The 21,954-nt window shown below is 39.7% G+C and overlaps 1 protein-coding gene across 2 annotated transcripts in view; it reads right to left on the reverse strand.

The window, feature by feature from the left end:
* The window catches only part of LOC113881587 (placental prolactin-related protein 3), a 64,957-nt gene extending 59,685 nt beyond the window's left edge, over positions 1-5,272 (reverse strand). Inside the window, exons 1-2 of one of the 2 annotated variants that reach the window (XM_027524633.1) lie at positions 5,115-5,272; positions 3,202-3,300 (exon numbers count right to left, since the gene is read on the reverse strand). In XM_027524633.1, the coding sequence (XP_027380434.1) occupies positions 3,202-3,300; positions 5,115-5,257 (242 nt within the window). In that variant the 5' untranslated portion in view covers positions 5,258-5,272. The remainder of the gene's footprint in view (positions 1-3,201; positions 3,301-5,114) is intronic. The other variant, XM_027524634.1, reaches the window with a different exon arrangement.
* Positions 5,273-21,954: the final 16,682 nt, after the last annotated feature.

The raw sequence follows: 21,954 nt of genomic DNA on the forward strand, positions 1-21,954 counted from the left end.
ATATAGTACATTTTTACCAATACTTGGTGCTTCCGAGGTGACAGTAATGGTAAAGAACACCTGCCAATGCTGGAGATATAAGAAGAGTCAGGTTTGATCCCTAGGTGAGGAGCATCCCTTGCAAGAGGGTACAGCAGCATACTCCAGGATTCTTCTCCTGGTGAATCCAGGAGAGGAGCCTGTTGGGCTACAGTCAGTAGGGTTGCAAAGAGTTGGACACAACTGAAGTGACTTAGAATGCATGCATGCACCTATATTTAACCATTTAATATCTTGTTTACTGTGGGTTAGAGCCAATGCTGCTGCTGCTGCTAAGTCCCTTCAGTCGTGTCCGACTCTGTGCAACCCCATAGACAGCAGCCCACCAGGCTCCCCCGTCCCTGGGATTCTCTAGGCAAGAACACTGGAGTGGGTTGCCATTTCCTTCTCCAATGCATGAAAGGAAAAAGTGAAAGTGAAGTCGCTCAGTCGTGTCCGACTCTTCGAGACCCCATGGACTGCAGCCTACCAGGCTCCTCAGTCCATGGGATTATCCAGGCAAGAGTACTGGAGTGGGGTGCCATCGCCTTCTCCAGTAAGGAGTAATACGGTTATGTCTCTGACTTATCTCTGATCCGCACACCAAAAAGCTTAGTGTTCATCCCAGGTGCAGAATACAATCTTGTTTATGGTGACAAAATGGTACATCAGAAAACATGGCATAAAGCTATAGGAAGTTCTAGCAATGGACTGAGAATAATAAGAGTAGAAAAATCTAACTAACACATTGATAGAGAAAAACTAGTCTTTAGCAAAAGTTATGAACATTTCAAGAGATTACTTGGAAGAGTTATAAAAAAAATGGACAGTCAAAAATGGAGGATGAAGCAAAAACTAGTGAGTAAAAGAACAATGTGAATTTAATAGAAACCTTTAGCTCTGCTTTTTATTAGCTGTATACTCCACTGTGTGCTCCTTGATTGACCTAAAAGAATTAGCATACAACTTACAAATACTTTCCACAGAAAGAGAATAATTGTTTCCAATTAGCATACTGTATTGGTGTTTTTCTTTCTGGCTTACTTCACTCTGTATAATAGACTCCAGTTTCATCCACCTCATTAGAACTGATTCAAATGTATTCTTTTTAATGGCTGAGTAATACTCCATTGTGTATATGTACCACAGCTTTCTTATCCATTCGTCTGCTGATGGGCATCTAGGTTGCTTCCATGTCCTGGCTATTATAAACAGTGCTGCGATGAACACTGGGGTACACGTGTCTCTTTCAGTTCAGGTTTCCTCAGTGTGTATGCCCAGCAGTGGGATTGCTGGGTCATATGGCAGTTCTATTTCCAGTTTTTACTGAATCTCCACCCTGTTCTCCATAGTGGCTCTATTACTATTTTAATAAATATCAACCTAGTATACCAGAGAATTAAAGGGAATAAAATTACAATAGTATTAGTAATAATGCATTCCCCCAAATTATAATCCAGTAATGCTCCCAATTTAAAATGACTTTCTATCCATGTATAATTGAGGTCCCCTACTCATTTTTCCTTACTAGTTGTTTCAATTTTGAAATAGAATGTAGAAAACAATGCAGTGGAAAATTCTGAAAATCACCTTGGATTTTAGATGCCTCAAGATTAAGTATGTAATTATTAGTTTTTTACAGTTAGTAGGGCTATTCTTCGGAGAAGGCAATGGCAACCCACTCCAGTACTCTTGCCTGGGAAATCCCATAGATGGAGGAGCCTGGTGGCTACAGTCCATGGGGTGGTGAAGAGTCAGAGACGACTGAGCGACTTCACTTTCATTTTTCATTTTCATGCACTGGAGAAGGAAATGGCAACCCACTCCAGTGTTCTTGCCTGGAGAATCCCAGGGATGGGAGCCTAGTGAGCTGCTGTCTATGAGATTGTACAGAGTCGGACATGACTGACATGACTTAGCAGTAGCAGCAGGACTATTTTTAGCACATGTAGCTCAGTATAGGGTGATTGCTATTGAGTGAAGGATGTATACTGTGAACTGCAATCACCAAACAGGTGATTGGAAATTAAGAATGCAATGCCAGGAAGACACAGGTTTTTGTTCTGGAAGGAAAAACTTACAGTGTCTGTCATCTACAGTCTAATCTTAAGATTTTTCAAACACTTACTCTTCCTTTGCTCATTTAATAATTTGGGTTGCTTGATTTATTTTCCTACTGAGTTGCATGAGTCTCTTATATGAATTTGGATATGAAACCCTTACCAAATATGTGAATTGCAAGTATCTTTTTTTCACTCCATAGGTTGTCATTTCATTTTACTGATGGCTTCTTTTACTATGCAGAAGGTTTTGAGTTTGATGTGGTCTCACTAGTTTATTTTTGCAGTTCTTGCCTTTACTTTTGATGACTGAGTTGTCTGAGCTGCTTGTATTTTGGAAAGCAATCCTTTATCAGTTGTTTTATTTGCTATTATCTTCTGCCATTCTTACCAAAACACACAGACTGGCTGAATGGATACAAAAACAAGACCCATATATACGCTGTCTACAAGAGACCCACTTTAGTCCTAGACACATACGGACTGAAAGTGAGAGGATGGAAAAAGATATTCCATGCAAATGGAAATCAAAAGAAAGCCACATTAGCAATTCTCATATCAGAAAAAAATAAACCATAAAATCATAACTATTATAAGAGATAAAGAAGGACACTACAAAATAATCAAGGGATCAGTCCAAGAAAAAGACATAACAATTTTAACTATTTATGTACCCAACATAGGACCACCTCAATAGATAAGTTAAACACAAACTGACTCAAAGGGTAAATTGATGGTAACACAATAATAGCAGGGCATGTTAACACCACACCTGTACAAATGGACAGATCAACAAAACAGAAAATTCATAAGGAAACATAAGCCTGCTGCTGCTGCCAAGTCACTTCAGTTGTGTCCGACTCTGTGCAACCCCATAGACGGCAGCCCACCAGGCTCCCCCATCCCTGGGATTCTCCAGGCAAGAACACTGGAGTGGGTTGCCATTTCCCTCTCCAATGCGTGAAAGTGAAGTCGCTCAGTCGTGTCCAACTCCTTTCGACCCCATGGACTTCGACCCACCAGGCTCCTCCATCCATGGGATTTGCCAGGCAAGAGTACTGGAGTGGGGTGCCATTGCCTTCTCCAACATAAGCCTAAAAAAGAAATATTAGAGCAAACAGACCTACTGGATATCTTCAGTACATTCCATCCAAATGCAGAATATATTTTCTTCTCAAGTGCACATAGAACATTTTCCTCATCTTGGGTCACAATAAAACCTCTGTAAATTTAAGGAAATTTAAATTATATCAAGAACTTTCTCTGACCACAGCACTATGAGATTAGACATTGATTATAGAAAAAAAAAAAACTTTAATGAACACACAGGCATGGTGACTACACAACACATTTCTAAATAATGAAAAGGTTACTGAAGAAATAAGGGAAATCAAAACATTCCTAGAAACAAAGAACAGTGAAAACATGATGATCTAAAACCTAGAGGATGCAACAAAAGCAGTTATAAGAGGGAAGCTTAAAGTAATAGAAATCCTACCTCAAGAAACACATTGAATAGACAACCTAACTTTACATATCTTTAACTCTTTTAAAATTTCTCTTATCAATGTCTTAAAGGTTTTGCATAAAATCTTTCAACACCTTACTTGTTTATTTCTAACTGTTTTATCTTTTTCTGATGCAATAGTAAATGGGATTATTTTCTTTATTCCACTTTCTGATAGTTCGTTGTTGATATATAGGTTGGCAACTGAGTTTCGTATATTGGAATATAGTAAACATAATGTATGCTATCTTTAAAGAATAGACATTTTCCCACAAATAAGACATACAAATAATCAACAGGTATATGACAAGATGCTCAGCATCACTAATAATCAAAGGAAATGCAGAACAAAAGCACAAGGGATATCACCTCATACCTATTTGAATGGCTAGTACCAAAAATGTAAGAAATGACAGATGTTATTGAGGATGTGGAGAAAAAGGAGTGCTTATGCACTGTTGGTAGGGATGTATACCGGTGCAACTCCCATGGAAACATACTGTGGAGGTTATTCAAGAAATTTAGAAGAGAACTATTATGTGATCCATTATCCACTTCTAGATATACAGTCAAAGGAAAGGAAATCATTGTCTCAAAGAGAGATCTGTATTCCCATGTTCATTGCAGCATTATTCACAGTAGCCTTGGTATAGGAACAACCTGAGTATCTTTCAACAGGTGAATGGATTAAAACAATTTGATGTGACATATATTGGTAAATATTATTTATCCATTAGAAAAAGAAAGAAATCCTTCCATTTGTGGCAACATGGATGAAACTAGAGGGCATTAAGCTAAATAAACTAAGTCAGAGAAAAACAAATACCACGAGATCTCAATTTTAAGGAGTCTCAAAAAAAAAAAAATCTCTGAGAGTTTGGACATCATCTAGTGGCATACCGACTCAATGGATATGAGTTTGAGTAAGCTCTGGGAGTTGGGATGGACAGGGAAGCCCAGCGTGCTGCAGTCCATGGGGTCTCAAAGAGTCAGACGGTACAGAATGACTAACTCAACTGAAGAGAGTGGAACTTACCTGTGTTCTCCTCAAAAAGCAAAAGTTAAACATGTGTGATGATGGAAAGGTTACTTAATAGAAAGAGAAACTCATTTCTAATACATGCACAAATGGGGGTGGACAAGATGAGGAGGGGTAGGTGGAAGTGGGGTACACCTCTCTCCACCCATGCATCAAGAATGTCTAAAGATGCAGCAGTTCTCACAGAAAACCAGGTGAATCCTGGCAGGACTCCCTGACTACTGAGAAGGAACATCCGGATCCACACAGAACTTGGTAGGACAAAGGAAAGAAGGGACAAGAAGGAAGGGGAAAGAAGGAGGAGAGCAAGTGGGACCAGCCTGCACCTGGGGATGAGGGAGCTGAAGCACAGGGGAAAGATCCCTGCATCCATGGCCATCCACTGGGACAGGGGAGTCACTTGAAGCTGTTAGGGAGTGAACTAACTAATCTGTGACAGTCTGAACGGAGTGAGAACCACATAGACAAGCCATGCTGCAGCCTCTCATACCTCAGACAGGGTTGTAAGTCCACTGGTGTCCACAGAAGCTGGGAGCTGGAGCCATGGGGATTGCATAATGATCCCAGGGTGAGGACTCCCGAAGACCGAAGGGAGCCAGCTGGGTGGGATGGGATGGAGGAAATCTGATGCATGGAATGCTTCTTAAGAAAAGCCAAGAGGCCATAAAAGTAGGGTTCCAAAGCCTGTGGAGTAGAGCTATCTCTTTTTCTATGCTGGTACCTGTAGGTTGAGCAATAGAGAAAGACTTCAGTGAGGGTGGTCCTTGAGTGCCTGATGCACTAAGCAATGGAAAATTTTGAATCTGTATATACCCTGCTGCTGCTGCTGCTGCTAAGTCGCTTCAGTCGTGTCCGACTCTGTGCGACCCCATAGACGGTAGCCCACCAGGATCCCTGTACCTGGGATTTTCCAGGCATGAACACTGGAGTGGGTTGCCATTTCCTTCTCCAATGCATGAAAGTGAAAAGTGAAAGTGAAGTCACTGAGTCGTGTCTGACTCTTTGTGACCCCATGGACTGTAGCCTACCAGGCTCCTCTGTCTATGGGATTTTCCAGGCAAGAGTCCTGGAGTGGGGTGCCATTGCCTTCCCTACCCTATTCAACTACCGCACAATTGGACTCATCTCACATTCTAGTAAATTAATGCTCAAAATTCTGAAGCCAGACTTCAGCAATATGTGAACTGTGAAATTCCAGATGTTCAAGCTGGTTTTAGAAAAGGCAAAGGAACCAGAGATCAAATTGTCAACATCCGCTGGATCATGGAAAAAGCAAGAGAGTTCCAGAAAAACATCTATTTCTGCTTTATTGACTATGTCAAAGCCTTTGACCGTGTGGATCACAATAAACTGTGGAAAATTCTGAGAGAGATGAGAATACCAGGCCACCTGATCTGCCTCTTGAGAAACCTGTATGCAGGTCAGGAAGCAACAGTTAGAACTGGACATGGAACAACAGACTGGTTCCAAATAGGAAAAGAAGTACATCAAGGCTGTATATTATCACCCTGCTTATTTAACTTATATGCAGAGTACATCATGAGAAATGCTGGGATGGAAGAAACACAAGCTGGAATCAAGATTGCTGGGAGAAATATCAATAACCTCAGATATGCAGACGACACCACCCTTATGACAGAAAGTGAAGAAGAACTAAAAAACCTCTTGATGAAAGTGAAAGAGGAGAGTGAAAAGGTTAGCTTAAAGCTCAGCATTCAGAAAACGAAGATCATGGCATCTGGTCCCATCACCTCATGGGAAATACATGGGGAAACAGTGTAAACAGTGTCACACTTTACTTTGGGGGGCTCCCAAATCACTGCAGATGGTGCTTGCAGCCATGAAATTAAAAGAAGCTTACTCCTTGGAAGGAAATTTATGACCAACCTAGATAGCATATTCAAAAGCAGAGATATTAATTTGCCAACAAAGGTCTGTCTAGTCAAGGCTATAGTTTTTCCAGTGGTCATGTATGGATGTGATAGTTGGACTGTGAAGAAAGCTGAGCACCGAAGAATTGATGCTTTTGAACTGTGGTATTGGAGAGACTCTTGAGAGTCCCTTGGACTACAAGGAGATCCAAGCAGTCTATCCTAAAGGAGATCAGCCCTAGATGTTCACTGGAAGGACTGATGTTGAAGCTGAAACCCCAATACTTTGGCCACCTCATGGGAAAAGTTGACACATTGGAAAAGACCCTGATGCTGGAAGGGATTGGGGGCAGGAGGAGAAGGGGACGACAGAGGATGAGATGGCTGGATGGCAGCACCGACTCAATGGACATGAGTTTGGGTAAACCCTGGGAGTTGGCAATGGACAGGGAGGCCTGGAGTGCTGTGACTCATGGGGTTGCAAAGAGTCAGACAGGAATTAGTGACTGAACTGAACTGAAAAATAAAATATGAATTAAAAATAAATCAAAGACCTGGAATAAATCATAACCACATGTATAACAGCTTTCATTGATATCTTGGAGTTCTAGCTGATTATGGAACCTAAGAATGGTCTTGGGAGATCCCCAAACTTGTAATTGCTGTCTGAAGTGAATGAAGTCTTGAGAACTTTCCACAATTAAATTTGCATCCCTCTAAGGCCCTTTTTTTCCATATGCATAGCCGTGATGTTTCCATGTTTTTCAACTGGTACTTGTCTAAGAAATCAGTAATTAACTCATATTTCAAATAGGAACATGTATAGGAGGGAGGGGATTGCTCAATGACTGATAACCAAGGAAGACTCAAGATACTCATATACTGTTGTGAAATCCATCAAGGAGTTTGCCATCTCAGACCCTCCACCTGGGGCTGCTTCCTTCGTCCTTGGCTTCCTATCAGCACCACAGAGCATTCAGTATGGATGAAGCACTGAGCTACCTTAGACAAGTCAGTCTCCTCATTGGGTGCCATGGACTAAATGCTTGTTCTCCAAAAATTCACATGTTGAAAATCTAATCCCCAAAGTGATGATTTTAGGCGGGGGGCGGGGGAGGGCATTGGAAAATGATTAGGTCATGAGGACAGAGACCACATGAGTGAGATTAGGGCTCTTGTGAAAGAGGCCTGAAATACTTGCTCATCCCTTCCATTTAGGGATATGTCCTGGAAGAGGCCCTCACTCATTCAACTATGCTGGCACCCTGATCTTGGACTTCTAGCCTCCAGAACTGTGATAAATTACATGGTTTCTAAACCACCCAGCCTCTGGCATTTTGTAATAGCAGCCTGCATGCACTAAAACACTGGACATAATTAAATGGGGGAAAAAAAATTGTCAATCTTGTTTTCCCTTCCAAGGTCATGAATGTGGAACAGGTAGCATAGATATACAATTCCAAATAAAGTGGCACATGGTAAAATACTCCATAGAATTGTACATTTCTTTCCAATTGTAGTTCTTTGACATGCCCACCTGGGAAGATATTTTATTAGAGGTAATTAACATTTAAACCAATAGACTGTGGATTTTATGCAATCAGTTGAGGATCTTAAATGCAAAGATAGAAGTCTCCCAAAATCAAAGCAATTCAGCCTGAAGCTGGCACCATTAACTGGTACCCCAATCTCCAGCCTATCAGCCTAAAGATGAAGCAACTGGAGCCTAAGGCCTGTCATTGGGCTCTCATCAGATTCCTAACGTAACTGCTCTTTGACTTGAAAACTTATCTTTACTTCCTAGGCCTTGGTTTTCTCAACTGGAAAAGGAAAATTAGAGTAGAAAATCCTTTACATTTCCAAAGATTATGCAAATCTCTGTATAAAACATGATTCCAAACTGACGTTTTATTCTTTTTCCCGAAAAGAAGAGTATCGATTGGTTAGGCAGCTTTCCTGTTTGGATCTCTTTATCTGCTCTATCCCACAGTGTATTTCTCTAGCTTAGCTTTAAGAAAAAATCATTTTATTTCCAATATTCTGGGAGGTATGTCATAGAGGATCCTGCTGTGATTTATGTCGGAGAGTGTTTGGGCTATGTTCTCCTCTAGCAGTTTTATAGTTCCTGGTCTTACGTTTAGATCCTTAATCCATTTTGAGTTTATTTTGGTGTATGGTGTTAGAAAGTGTTCTAGTTTCATTCTTTTACAAATGGTTGACCAGTTTTCCCAGCACCACTTCTTAAAGAGATTGTCTTTTCTCTATTGTATATTCTTGCCTGCTTTGTCAAAAATAAGGTGTCCATAGGTGCATGGATTTATCTCTGGGCTTTCTATTTTGTTCCATTGATCTATATTTCTGTCTTTGTGCCAGTACCATACTGTCTTGATGACTGTGGCTTTGTAGTAGAGCCTGAAGTCAGGCAGGTTGATTCCTCCAGTTCCATTCTTCTTTCTCAAGATTGCTTTGGCTATTCGAGGTTTTTTGTATTTCCATACAAATTGTGAAATTATTTGTTCTAGCTCTGTGAAAAATACCATTGGTAGCTTGATAGGGATTGCATTGAATCTATAAATTGCTTTGGGTAGTATACTCATTTTCACTATATTGATTCTTCCGATCCATGAACATGGTATATTTCTCCATCTATTAGTGTCCTCTTTGATTTCTTTCACTAGTGTGTTATAGTTCTCTACATATTAAAAATTAAAAGTTTCTGCACAACAAAGGAAACTATAAGCAAGGTGAAAAGACAGCCTTCGGAATGGGAGAAAATAATAGCAAATGAAGCAACTGACAAACAACTAATTTCAAAAATATACAAACAACCCCTGCAGCTCAATTCCAGAAAAATAAACGACCCAATCAAAAAATGGGCCAAAGAACTAAATAGACATTTCTCCAAAGAAGACATACAGATGGCTAACAAACACATGAAAAGATGCTCAACATCACTCATTATCAGAGAAATGCAAATCAAAACCACAATGAGGTACCATTTCATGCCAGTCAGAATGGCTGCAATCCAAAAGTCTACAAGCAATAAATGCTGGAGAGGGTGTGTAGAGAAGGGAACCCTCTTACACTGTTGGTGGGAATGCAAACTAGTACAGCCACTATGGAGAACAGTGTGGAGATTCCTTTAAAAACTGGAAATAGAACTGCCTTATGATCCAGCAATCCCACTGTGGGCATACACACCAAGGAAAGCAGAATTCAAAGAGACACATGTACCCCAATGTTCATCGCAGCACTATTTATAGTAGCCAGGACATGGAAGCAACCTAGATGCCCATCAGCAGATGAATGGATAAGAAAGCTGTGGTACATATACACAATGGAGTATTACTCAGCCATCAAAAAGAATACATTTGAATCAGTTCTAAGGAGGTGGATGAAACTGGAGCCTATTATACAGAGTGAAGTAAGCCAGAAAGAAAAACACCAATACAGTATACTAACACATATATATGGAATTTAGAAAGATGATAATGATAACCCTGTATGTGAGACAGCAAAAGAGACACAGATGTATAGAAGAGTCTTTTGGACTCTGTGGGAGAGGGAGAGGGTGGGATGATTTGGGAGAATGTCATTGAAACATGTATAATATCATATAAGAAATGAATCGCCAGTCCAGGTTCAATGCAGGATACAGGATGCTTGGGGCTGGTGCACTGGGATGACCCAGAGGGATGGTATGGAGAGGGAGGTGGGAGGGGGGGTTCAGGATGGGGAGTATATGTACATCCGTAGTGGATTCATGTTGATGTATGGCAAAACCAATACAATATTGTAAAGTAATTAGACTCCAATTAAAATAAATAAATTTAAATTAAAAAAGAAAAAGAAAAAATCCTTGATAGAAATAATTACTTGACTGTTATGAAATATTACTTTTATCTTTGATCTTCCATTGAAAAGCAGGAGTTGTAGTTAAGCACACTAGTGAGAGAAACTGTTTCTAAATGTCAGTATGTCACCTTGAGAAGTTTGCTGTGCATAGTTGCTCAGTCGTGTCTAACACTTTACAACCCCATGGACTGATGACCCCTTGGACTTCAGGCTGCCAGGCTCCTCTGTCCACGGGGATTCTTTAGGCAATAATACTGGAGTGGTTTGACATGCCCTCTTCCAGGGATTTTCATGACCAGGGATGGAACACAGTTCTCCCATACTGCAGGCAGACACTTTACTGTCTGAGATGCCAGCTCCCAATAAAATGGGTCTTGAAGTATATAGAAGATGCATGATTTGTATACTTTTGTATCCTGCAACAGTGTTTTTTTTGTTTTTTGGGGTTTTTTTTTTTTTTGGTAATTATCAGTCCCGTTTCTATTTACCTGAACATTACCTAGAATGAGGCACTATCTAAAAGAAAAAATTTAACACAAAAGGAAATTTTATCTGTAATAGCAGTTAAGGTTTTATTCTGTTATCAGTTTATCCAAAATACCAGAGGCTGGGTATTTGCTTTTAATTATAATATTTACCTCAGAAAGAACAAATGGCTGGCCAGTTTCTGCCATGTTTGATACTCAATAAATAGTAATTTCAGGGCAGTTGGCATGCCCCTGTAACCCCAGTGGAACTGAATGAAAGGAGTGAAAATTGGTGTTGTTCAGATAATTGACTATAACATAAGTCAGAAAGTAGTGAGTGAGATAAAAATGGTGAGAATGACTTTAGGAAGCCATAAGGAGGAAGATGGCACTTTCATCTAGGAAAAGTAGGTAACAATTCATCAAGGAGGTGAATTTCTTTTGGCCTTGAAAGAGAGAGTAGGTGTTTGTGTACAATGTAAGAATATTTGATTTGTAGACTCTCCATAAAGTATTTTTATCTGTCATGATCAGAGAATACAGCTAAGAAACTGAACTCCTCCAGTGAAGTTGAGAATCCTATGGTAAAATGTAGACTCAAGTGGCAGGTTCCAAGCACTGTCTCTGCTGCTGCTGCTGCTGCTAAGTTGCTTCAGTCATGTCCAACTCTGTGCAACCCTATAGATGGCAGCCCACCAGGCTCCCCCATCCCTGGGATTCTCCAGGCAAGAACACTGGACTGGGTTGCCATTTCCATCTCCAATGCATGAAAGTGAAAAGTGAAAGTGAAGTTGCACAGTCGTGTCCGACTCTCTGTGACCCCATGGACTGCGGCCTACCAGGCTTCTCCATCCATGGGATTTTCCAGGCAAGAGTACTGGAGTGGGGTGCCTTCGCCTTCTCTGGCACTGTCTCTAGTTCTGTCCTATTCACTCTTTCAGTCAGTGATTCGATTATCACATTATCTTAGGACATGAACTGCGAGAGCTAGTGTATGTGGAATAAAAGACCGAACATACAGTGCTTTCCATCTACTAGGGTAACAATTAAAAGCAAATGCATCCACAGTTCTGTGAAAGTGAAAGTCACTCGGTCGTGTCCAACTCTTTGGGACCCCATGGACTAAACAGTCCATGGAATTCTTCAGGTCAGAATGCTGGAGTGGGTAGCCTTTCCCTTCTCCAGGGAATCTTCCCAACCCAGGGATCAAACCCAGGCCTCCCACATTGCAGGCAGGTTTTTTACCAGCTGAGCCACAAGGGAAGCTCCCACAGTTCTAGTTCTGTAATTATGTCCAAATAATCAGGTTATGAGGGTTTGGGTGGGGAGAAAAGACCTCAATGGTTTTAGTTCACTGTATGCCGTGAGAGCAGCATCAATATTCACTGATATTTTATTCTGCATGAATAAAAATGTTTCATTGAACAAACACATAATGAAGGCCTGCTGGATGCAAAGAATGTACAGCAGTGAAGAGCACACATGTGGACTTTGTGAATTAGGGCTTATATTTTAATAGAAAAACAGAAGTGAGGTAAATTTCAAAGTTAAATGTTGCACTACAATTGGGACATATGTCGAGAGGGAAAAGCACAGAATGCCATATGTCCAGATAACAAGGAGACCTGACCTCTGCCAGAGTCATGAAAGGCTGCTTTGTGGAAGTGGTTTTTACTGAGATCTGAAAGATGTCGGGGAAGTCATGAGGTAAAAGACAGAGGGTCTTCCAGGGAGAAGAAATGGCATTGATAAAGAGCTTTAGGCATATGTGAGAATATAAAGTGAGAAGAACAGACATGCCAGGATTGAACCTTCAAGGAATTTAATTTACTTGGTAAAACTTAGGCTAACTGGACAATGAATATAAGGCGGAATATCATCACTTCTGTGAAAGAGATAAGAATCAGGTTTTTCAGAGCATAGGAGATATTTCCATTTGCCGGGTAATTCGGTAAAGAGTCACTTAAACCTAGGAAACCTGGTTTCTATTGCTACTTTTGCATCAAGTTTTATAAGTTTAGATAAGTGACTTAATCATTTTAGGATTTACTTATATATCCTTAATATGGGAGAATTGTCTAGATAATTTCCAACATTTCTTCCTTTTCTGAATATCCAGTGAATCCCACTGGTGATTATCTGGAATTTAAAAAACCCTTTTACATACCAAGAGTAATGGCTGAAATATCTACAATATTATATAAAAAGCATTGAAATTCTTGGTTTTTCTCCTTTTTCAGTTTTTTAAAATATAATGTCCAGATTAAATGGCAAGATATTTAAAGTATACATGACAATTTAAATAGGCATACATGATTAATGGATTCCCTCATTGATTTAATTAACATATCTATTAATATCACCTCACATATTTACCTTCCAAGATCTTTTTGGTGAGAACTTTTAAGTTTTCCTCTCTTACATGTGTGCTAACTGACTTCAGTCATGTTCAACTCTTTGTGACCCCATGGACTATATAGCCTGCCAGGCTCCTCTGTCCATAGGAATCCTCCAGGAAAGAATACTAGAGTGGGTTGCCATGCCTTCCTCCAGGGGATCTTCCTGACCCAGGGATTCAACCCATGTCTCTTATGCATCCTGCACTGGCAGGAGGGGTCTTTACCACTAACACCACCTGGGAAGCTCCACAAATATCAATAACACATTATAAACCATAGTCACCATGTTACACATTAGATCCTCAGACACTGTTCATCATCTTACAGCTTAATGTTTGTGCACTTTTAAAAATTCATTCTTAAATAATTGATTTCTCAGCACTTATATTTACATGACCTGTGATATGTTCTTGTATTTATGGTTTTGGAGTCAGGAAAAAAGATGTCTGTCCCCCACCCCCGCCTCCGTTGTAAGGAGTTTAGCATTAGATCTTTGAGGACCATCTTTATCTAGCAGCTCCATAGCCACCCCTATCATAGTCAGAAATCAAGATGATTTACACAGATAAGGAAAATAAAGAAAACTGGCTTCCCTGGTGGCTCAGATGGTAGAGAATCTGCCTGCAATGTGGGAGACCTGGGTTGCACCCCAGGGGCAGGGAAGATCCATGCAGGAGAGAATGGTTACCCACTCCAGCATTCTTGTCTGAAGAATCCTTTGGACAGAGAAGCCTCATAGGCTAAAGTCCATGGGGATCACAAAAAGTCAGACATGCCTGAGCGACTAGCACACAATGAACATTAAGGATTTGGAAGCTGTATCAGAACTAAGGACACCTTAAAAGGAAAAGCTAAACTTTGAGAAAGGCAAGAACATAGATGCATCAACACTTTTAGGCCAACAGGGCAAAGGAAGAGAACGGATATTGCAGTCTCTAAAGAGTCTTGTACATAGCTGCAGCTAAAAGTGAGGGCCTCTGACCAGAACTCTGGGGTTCAGTGGAGAAACTTGGCCACTTCTCATCAAGAAAGGAGTCAGAGGAAAGAATCAATCCACTAATCTCTTTCTTCACTGACTCAAGGATTATTGTGTATTCCTGCTGGATTGACTCTTTTTTCCTTATGTAATGTCCTTGTATTCCTTTGTCCTTAGATATTTTCTTTGCTCTAAAGTCTAATTTATCTAATATTAACATATGTTGTTATCCTATTTTCCAAATATCCATGCCATTATTGAGTTTCTTGGACTTTCCTGGTAATTCAGACAGTAAGGAATCCACTTGCCTTGTAAAGACCTGGATTCAACCCCTGGGTTGGGAAGATACCCAGGAGGAAGACATGGGAATCCATGTTCTTGCCTGGAGAATTCCATGGACAGAGGAACCTGGTGGGCTACAGTCCATGGGGTCACACAGAGTCAGGCACAGCTTAGCAACTAAAGCACCACCTGGTGTTCCTTCACATGTATTCCTTGGGAGGAACAACCCTACTCAGGCTGCATTCTCATGCTAGGTTGGAGGTCAGGAATGCTGGGCCTGGCTTGTCTTCTCTTAGGTGCTGCTGTGTTGCTCTTCCATTCTTCAGGCACTTATCTAGTTCACCTTTTTCTTGCCAAATATACAAGGTCTCCTTTAGTGAGTCTCTTCTTATTTCCAGAACAAACAGAGGAGTGGGCAGAAAGAGATCAAGGCCATCTTGTCTGAACCAGAAGCCCAAGGTGCGTTTTATAACTTAGGGAAGAGATTTCATGGAGGGAAGTGGAGGAGGAAAGTGGAAAGGAGTCCACGGTAGGCTGGAGATGCAAGTCATGGAGTCCTTTCTTTAGAAGTCATGGGAAGCTGAGAAAGTTTTTCTAGGTGAGTGTATATGCAGCTTTAAGTGAATACACTTTCTGTTTCAGCAAACTGTAAGTCTTCTGTATTTTTTCATTAATTTCCTTTACAAATGCATATATATAATGATATCCATATGACATTTTATTTATTCTTCTAGGCCATTTCAGTTCAGTTCAGTCAAGGTGCTCAGGCGTGTCCGATTCTTTGCGACCCTATGAACTGCAGCACGCCAGGTCTCCCTGTCCATCACCAACTCCCACAATCCAAACCCATGTCCATCGAGTCGGTGATACCATCCAGCCATCTCATCCTCTGTCATCCCCTTCTCCTCCTGCCCTCAATCTTTCCTAGCATCAGGGTCCTTTCAAAAGAGTCAGCTCTTCACATCAGGTGGCCAAAGTATTAGAGTTTCAGCTTCAATATCAGTCCTTCCAATGAAGACCAAGGACTGATCTCCTTTAGGATGGACTGGGTGGATCTCCTTGCAGTCCAAGGGACTCTCAAGAGTCTTCTCCAACACCACAGTTCAAAAGCATCAATTCTTTGGTGCTGACTCAGCTTTCTTTATAGCCCAACTCTCACATCCATACATGACCACTGGACAGACGTTTTTGACAAAGTAATGTCTTTGCTTTTTAATATGCTGTCTAGATTGGTCATAACTTTCCTTCCAAGGAGTAAGCGTCTTTAAATTTCATGGCTACAATCACCATCTGCACTGATTTTAGATCCCAGAAAAAGTCAGCCACTGTTTCCACTGTTTCCTCATGTATTTGCCATGAAGTTATGGGAATGCATGCCATGATTTTAGTTTTCTGAATGTTGAGCTTTAAGCCAACTTTTTCACTAGTCCAGTGTCTTCAAAGTCATTGCTCTGCTTTTATTATGATTTGAGATTTAAACCCTGAAAAAAATAAATCTATTGTAGACTTTGGATTATTTACCAGTAGATGAATTGATGATATACAAAAGAACTAAAGATGTTTACTTTATTGAACTCACAAAATTTTATATATGCATATGAAGAGAGTTATTCACATATAATTTTATTCTTGGCCCCTTGTGGTATTCTGAGAACTTTGATTGAAGTTATATATAAAAGAAATTACATTATTATTATAGTTAAACTCCTGGTATAATTATATGTGTACATTCAGAATCCATAGGCCAGTGGCCATAAAGATGAGTGTCGTCATCACCTAGGGAAGAAAATAATAGCAATTCCATTTCTATTTATTTTTATCTCACTGTCATTTAATTTATACTTTGTGTATATTTTTAAATGTCATAATATATTAGAATAGCAATGCATATATAATATTTTTACATAATATAATTAGGTCACTGACAATGTGTTGAAAAATGAAAAATAATTTGGAGATTAGTTCTTCAGGAAACAGAAAATTATCAGAATTTGCTGCATAAATGTTACTTAATTTGGGGGAATTTACCAATAATTTTTTATGAAACCAGTTCAACTGAAGACAGGCAGAATGTTCAGAACATCCATGTTTGCATGAGTTTGCATAGAGCCTCAGAGACAGAAACATTTTTGAAGTTGGGTAGAAGACCAAGAGACCTGTCTGGACAGGGGAAAACTTGAATCTTGAATGCAAGACAGCATGTTTGCTCCCCTCAGTGTGGTCTAAGTTGTTTTTCTTTAAATCACCTCCCTTTCTTCACCTTCATTCCCTAAACCCCGTCCTCTGCTTTACTATTTCTTTTCCCATAGTACAGATCACCTGTTAACATATAATATAATATAATATACTTGGATTCGTGTTTATTGCAGATTATGTCTTCCACCAGCTGGAATATCAGTTCCATGAGAATAAGTGTCTGCCTGCTTAGTTTATTGATGTAGACTAAGCACCTATGAGAGTTTCTGAGTCAGGGAGGCATTAAGTCAATGATCAGTTGGTTACATGACCAATGGAAGAGTACTGGGCAGGCGTATAGGCTTCAAAATTTTTGGTTTTAATTAGCTATTGTAAATAAGCTGTTCTCCAGTTAATGTTACAAGGTTAAGACACGTTTCTGTATCTTTTATCAGCATAAACATAAACTACATTTGAAGATAAGGTTTTAGACCCAACACGATAGCTAAAATACACATTTGGAGAAAATATGTATACTATTTGATTTGTTTTCTTTATCCAAAATATAATTATATTCCTTTTCAAACACTTTTCCTTACATAGGTGTGTGTACATATTTGTTTATATATATAAATAAAATTCCATCTAGTCAAAGCTATGGTTTTTCCATTAGTCAGTATGGATGTGAGAGCTGGACCATAAGGAAACTGAGCACCAAGGAATTGAGGCTTTTGAACTGTGATGTTGGAGAAGATTCTTGAGAGTCCCTTGGACTGCCAGGAGATCAAACTGGTCAATACTAAAGGAAATCAGCCCTGAATATTCATTGAAAGGACTGATACTGAAGCTGAAACTCCAATACTTTTTCCACCTGATGCAAAGACCCTGATGTGGGAAAGATTGAAGGCAGGAGGAGAAGGAGATGGCAGAGGATGAAATGGTTGAATGGTATCACCGACTTGATGGACATGAGTTTGAGCAAGCTCCAGGAAATGGTGAAGGACAGGGGAGCCTGATGCTGAGTCCATAGGGTCTCAAAGAGTTGGATATGACTGAGTGACTGAACTTAACTGAAGGTATGCATATGTGTCATGTATATAACATAATGATTATATGATCATTATACATAGGTCACATTGACAAATAAAGCTATTTTAGTTTCAGGTATCATTACACATAGATAATATTGATATATAATGAAACTTTGGTTTCAAGTGTACAACGTAATTCTTTGATATATATTGCAAAATGATCACCACAATAAGTCTGGTGAACATCTGTTACTAGAAATAGTTCTAATTTTCTTCTTGCAATGAGAACTTAAAAGATCTCTTCAGTTCAGTTCAGTTCCATTGCTCAGTCATGTCTGACTCTGCGACACCATGAATCGCAGCACACCAGGCCTCCTTGTCCATCACCAACTCCCGGAATTTATCCAAACTCATGTCCATCAAGTTGTTGATGCCATCAAGCCATCTCATCCTCTGTCGTCCCTGTCTCCTCCAGCCCTCAATCCCTCCCAGCATCAGTGTCTTTTCCAATGAGTCAACTCTTCCCATGAGGTGGCCAAGGTATTGGAGTTTCAGCTTCAGCATCAGTCCTTCCAATGAACACCGAGGACTGATCTCCTTTAAGATGGACTGTTTGGATCTCCTTGCAGTCCAAGGGACTCTCAGGAGTCTTCTCCAACACCACAGTTCAAAAGCATCAATTCCTCGGCACTCAGCTTTCTTCACAGTCCAACTCTAACATCCATACATGATCACTGGAAAAACCATAGCCTTGACTAGATGGACTTTTGTTGGCAAAGTAATGTCTCTGCTTTTGAATATGCTATCTAGGTTGGTCATAAATTTCCTTCCAAGGAGTAAGCTTCTTTTAATTTCATGGCTGCAAGCACCATCTGCAGTGATTTGGGAGCCCCCCAAAAATAAAACCTGACACTGTTTCCACTGTTTCCCCATCTATTTCCCATGAGGTGATGGGACCAGATGCCATGATCTTCGTTTTCTGAATGTTGAGCTTTAAGCCGACGTTTTCACTCTCCTCTTTCACTTTCATCAAGAGGCTTTTTAGTTCCTCTTCACTTTCTGTCATAAGGGTGGTGTCATCTGCATATCTGAGGTTATTGATATTTCTCCCTGCAATCTCGATTCCAGCTTGTGCTTCCTACAGCCCAGCATTCTCATGATGTACTCTGCATATAAGTTAATAAGCAGGGTGACAATATACAGCCTTGAGGTCCTCCTTTTCCTATTTGAAACCAGTCTGTTGTTCCATGTCCAGTTCTAATTGTTGCTTCCTGACCTGCATATAAGTTTCTCAAGAGGTAGGTCAGGTGATCTGGTGTTCCCATCTCTTTTGGAATTTTCCACAGTTTATTGTGATCCACACAGTCAAAGCCTTTGGTATAGTCAATAAAGCAGAAATAGATATTTTTTCTAGAACTCTCTTGCTTTTTCAATGATCCAGCGGATGTTGGCAATTTGATCTCTGGTTCCTCTGCCTTTTCTAAAACCAGCATGAACATGTGGAAGTTCACGGTTCACGTATTGCTGAAGCCTGGCTTGGAGAATTTTGAGCATTACTTTACCAGCATGTGAGATGAGTGGAATTGTGCAACTCCTTAGAGTACTTATTTCTATCATTTGCTACAGAACCTTAACATTTTTGGATGATTTCTGGTACTAAGTTGATGAAATACATGAAAACAGAGCTCAGATGCTTTTGGTTAAAACCTTAATTTATCTCCTCCCTTCTCTCTGACTTTTCAGTTTATTTACTCAACTCATTCTATATTGTTGGATGTCTTTTTGACTCTTATGTTTGCCTCATTGCTTGATGTGGTCAAGGTTTATTTCATTTCCTTTATCTCTCACATCCTTAGAGTCTCTTCACTTGGCAGAGCCCTCTTTGATTTTAAGGGTCATAATATTCCCAGCTCTTTCTGGTCTCTTTTTCTTTCTCCACCAGCCCCAACAGCCACAACTCCTCAATCCACATTAAAGTTTCTCTTTTCTCATTCTGGACATTCTGCTCTCTTGGACTAAATGTTCTTTGTTTCCTGTTGCTTTGTAGAATAAAGACAAACTCTCCAAAGTGGCATGATTCTCCCTAATGCATAAAAATCCATGCAAGTATTTCTCCATTCTAACCCTACAATAATATACACAGTATATCATGGGAGAATAATCATGAGAGATACAACATGTATGGTAAGAAATGAACTTTTTTTGTGTTTTTTTCAGATGTGATTATTCACTGATACCTTATAATGCTATACATATTAATATCTCAGTTGCTTTGATATAGGATGTCAGACATCCTTACTTCATAAGAAGATCCTAAATGAATTGACAGATATACTGTCTTACTCTTTTTGCACATCAATATCCCAGCAACCTTTCAAAACTCCATCATAAAGCCAACTTATTTGTGTCACTCCTATGAATATTCAGATGGCTCCTAGCTTTATTTCAATCTGCTATAGCACCGTGTTGGCATAACACCTTATTCTTCTTCATGCTACCATGTAATATAGTAATTTCTGTGTTTATATCACCCTCTCCTTATCTGCAACTTGAGGGCTTACTTCTGGACAATAGAGATTTTTTTTAAACCTCAGTTTAAGTGCTCATTGTATCCATGACATGTGACTTACTAATCTATAACGTCAGTGAACTTCAAAGGTTCTTCATTTGTTTGTTTCCTTTCGGTAACCACTCCGGCTATTCTTTTTTTTTTTTTAGAAAAGAATACTATTTTTTTTATTTTTTAAACTTTACAGTATTGTATTGGTTTTGCCATGTATCAACATGAATCCAATACAATATACTAATGCATATATATGGAATTTAGAAAGATGATAACAATAACCCTGTATACGAGACAGCAAAAGAGACACTGATGTATAGAACACTCTGGCTATTCTTGATATGGCAGGGCCATTTCTTCAAATGTAATCTTACATGGAAATCTGTGAAAGAGGGGGATTCTTTTCCATCCAAAAAGAAATGGATGCTTTCTGGATGGCAAGGGAGTGATTGTTAAATCCTGTCCAAATATTCCCTCTTTGGCTATTCCTGACTGACTCTATAGTATATCTATGGCTCTGTTCATCATTCTCTGAAATCTACAGTATTCACTTTAATTGTCATAGTCAAACAAGGAGAGCACTCTCATTGTCACCACCTCTGTTCTTGATCTAAAGTCCTAAATTTATGCTTGAAATAAATTTTATAAGAGACAAATACATGAAGATTTGTGTGGTCTGTTGGTGAGTGTATGTTTTCTCCAATTGCATTGTCTCCGGGATGACCCAGAGGGATGGTACAGGGAGGGAGGTGGGAGCACGTGTACACCCATGATGGATTCATGTTGATGTATGGCAAAACCGATACAATATTGTAAAGTATTAGCCTCCAATTAAAATAAATAAATTTAAATTTAAAAAATACCATCCTCTCTGTGGAAATATCTAGACATTGAAGGAAAGAAAGTTAACTAACAAAATAGTTTGGCTGGATTCTGCCCTGAAGAGTTGCGAATCTTTGTTCATCTCTAGAACTATGGCCTTTAGTAACAACAAAAAATTCTCCTAATATAAAGGACAATTTCAGAAAATAGAGGAGAGAAGAGAAAATGGAAATAAAAGGGAATATGAAATATTTGCTCTTAGGATATTAAAAAAGCATATATATTTGGGTCCTTAAAAATAAAGTGTTCTAACAGCATTTCATCCTTCACTACCCAAGTCCTAGACTCACTTTCCCTTTGCTGTTTTTCCTTCCTCTTTCTCTTCCTTCTCTCTTATTCATCCCCCTTTCCCTTTTACCTTGTGATTTCCCATTTTCTGTTTACTACAATCACTGCTAGAGCCCTAAAAATGCTGCAAAACCAGCCCAGCAACATCACTGACTTCTTAGGAGAGCCAGTCAAGAGACTGGCCTTCATCGAGGTTGTTTGGAGGCTGTTAAACAAGCTGAGCATGCCTAATCCAGTCACATTGATCCAGTCTCAGTAGAGACTCAGTCTATTTGGAGGATTTTATAATTCAGGGACCTACTAGGGCATGATTGTAAGGCCATATAATTACTGAAAAGGATAGTTACTCTAAAAGGAAAAGAGAATGGCATCTCACTTCTCAGATAAATGTGTATTTAAATCTGGCTTTCTGATCTACTCAGTGTCTATGTGACTAGTTGGACAATTGTCCAGAGGCCCCAGGCAGTGGACAGATGCACACCAGTATTTCTGCCATTCAATTGTTCAGAGTGTTTATGATACATGGGTTTCCTTTGGGTCA

The sequence above is a fragment of the Bos indicus x Bos taurus genome, chromosome 23, assembly GCF_003369695.1.
Source record: "Bos indicus x Bos taurus breed Angus x Brahman F1 hybrid chromosome 23, Bos_hybrid_MaternalHap_v2.0, whole genome shotgun sequence".
NCBI classification, from domain to species: domain Eukaryota; kingdom Metazoa; phylum Chordata; class Mammalia; order Artiodactyla; family Bovidae; genus Bos; species Bos indicus x Bos taurus.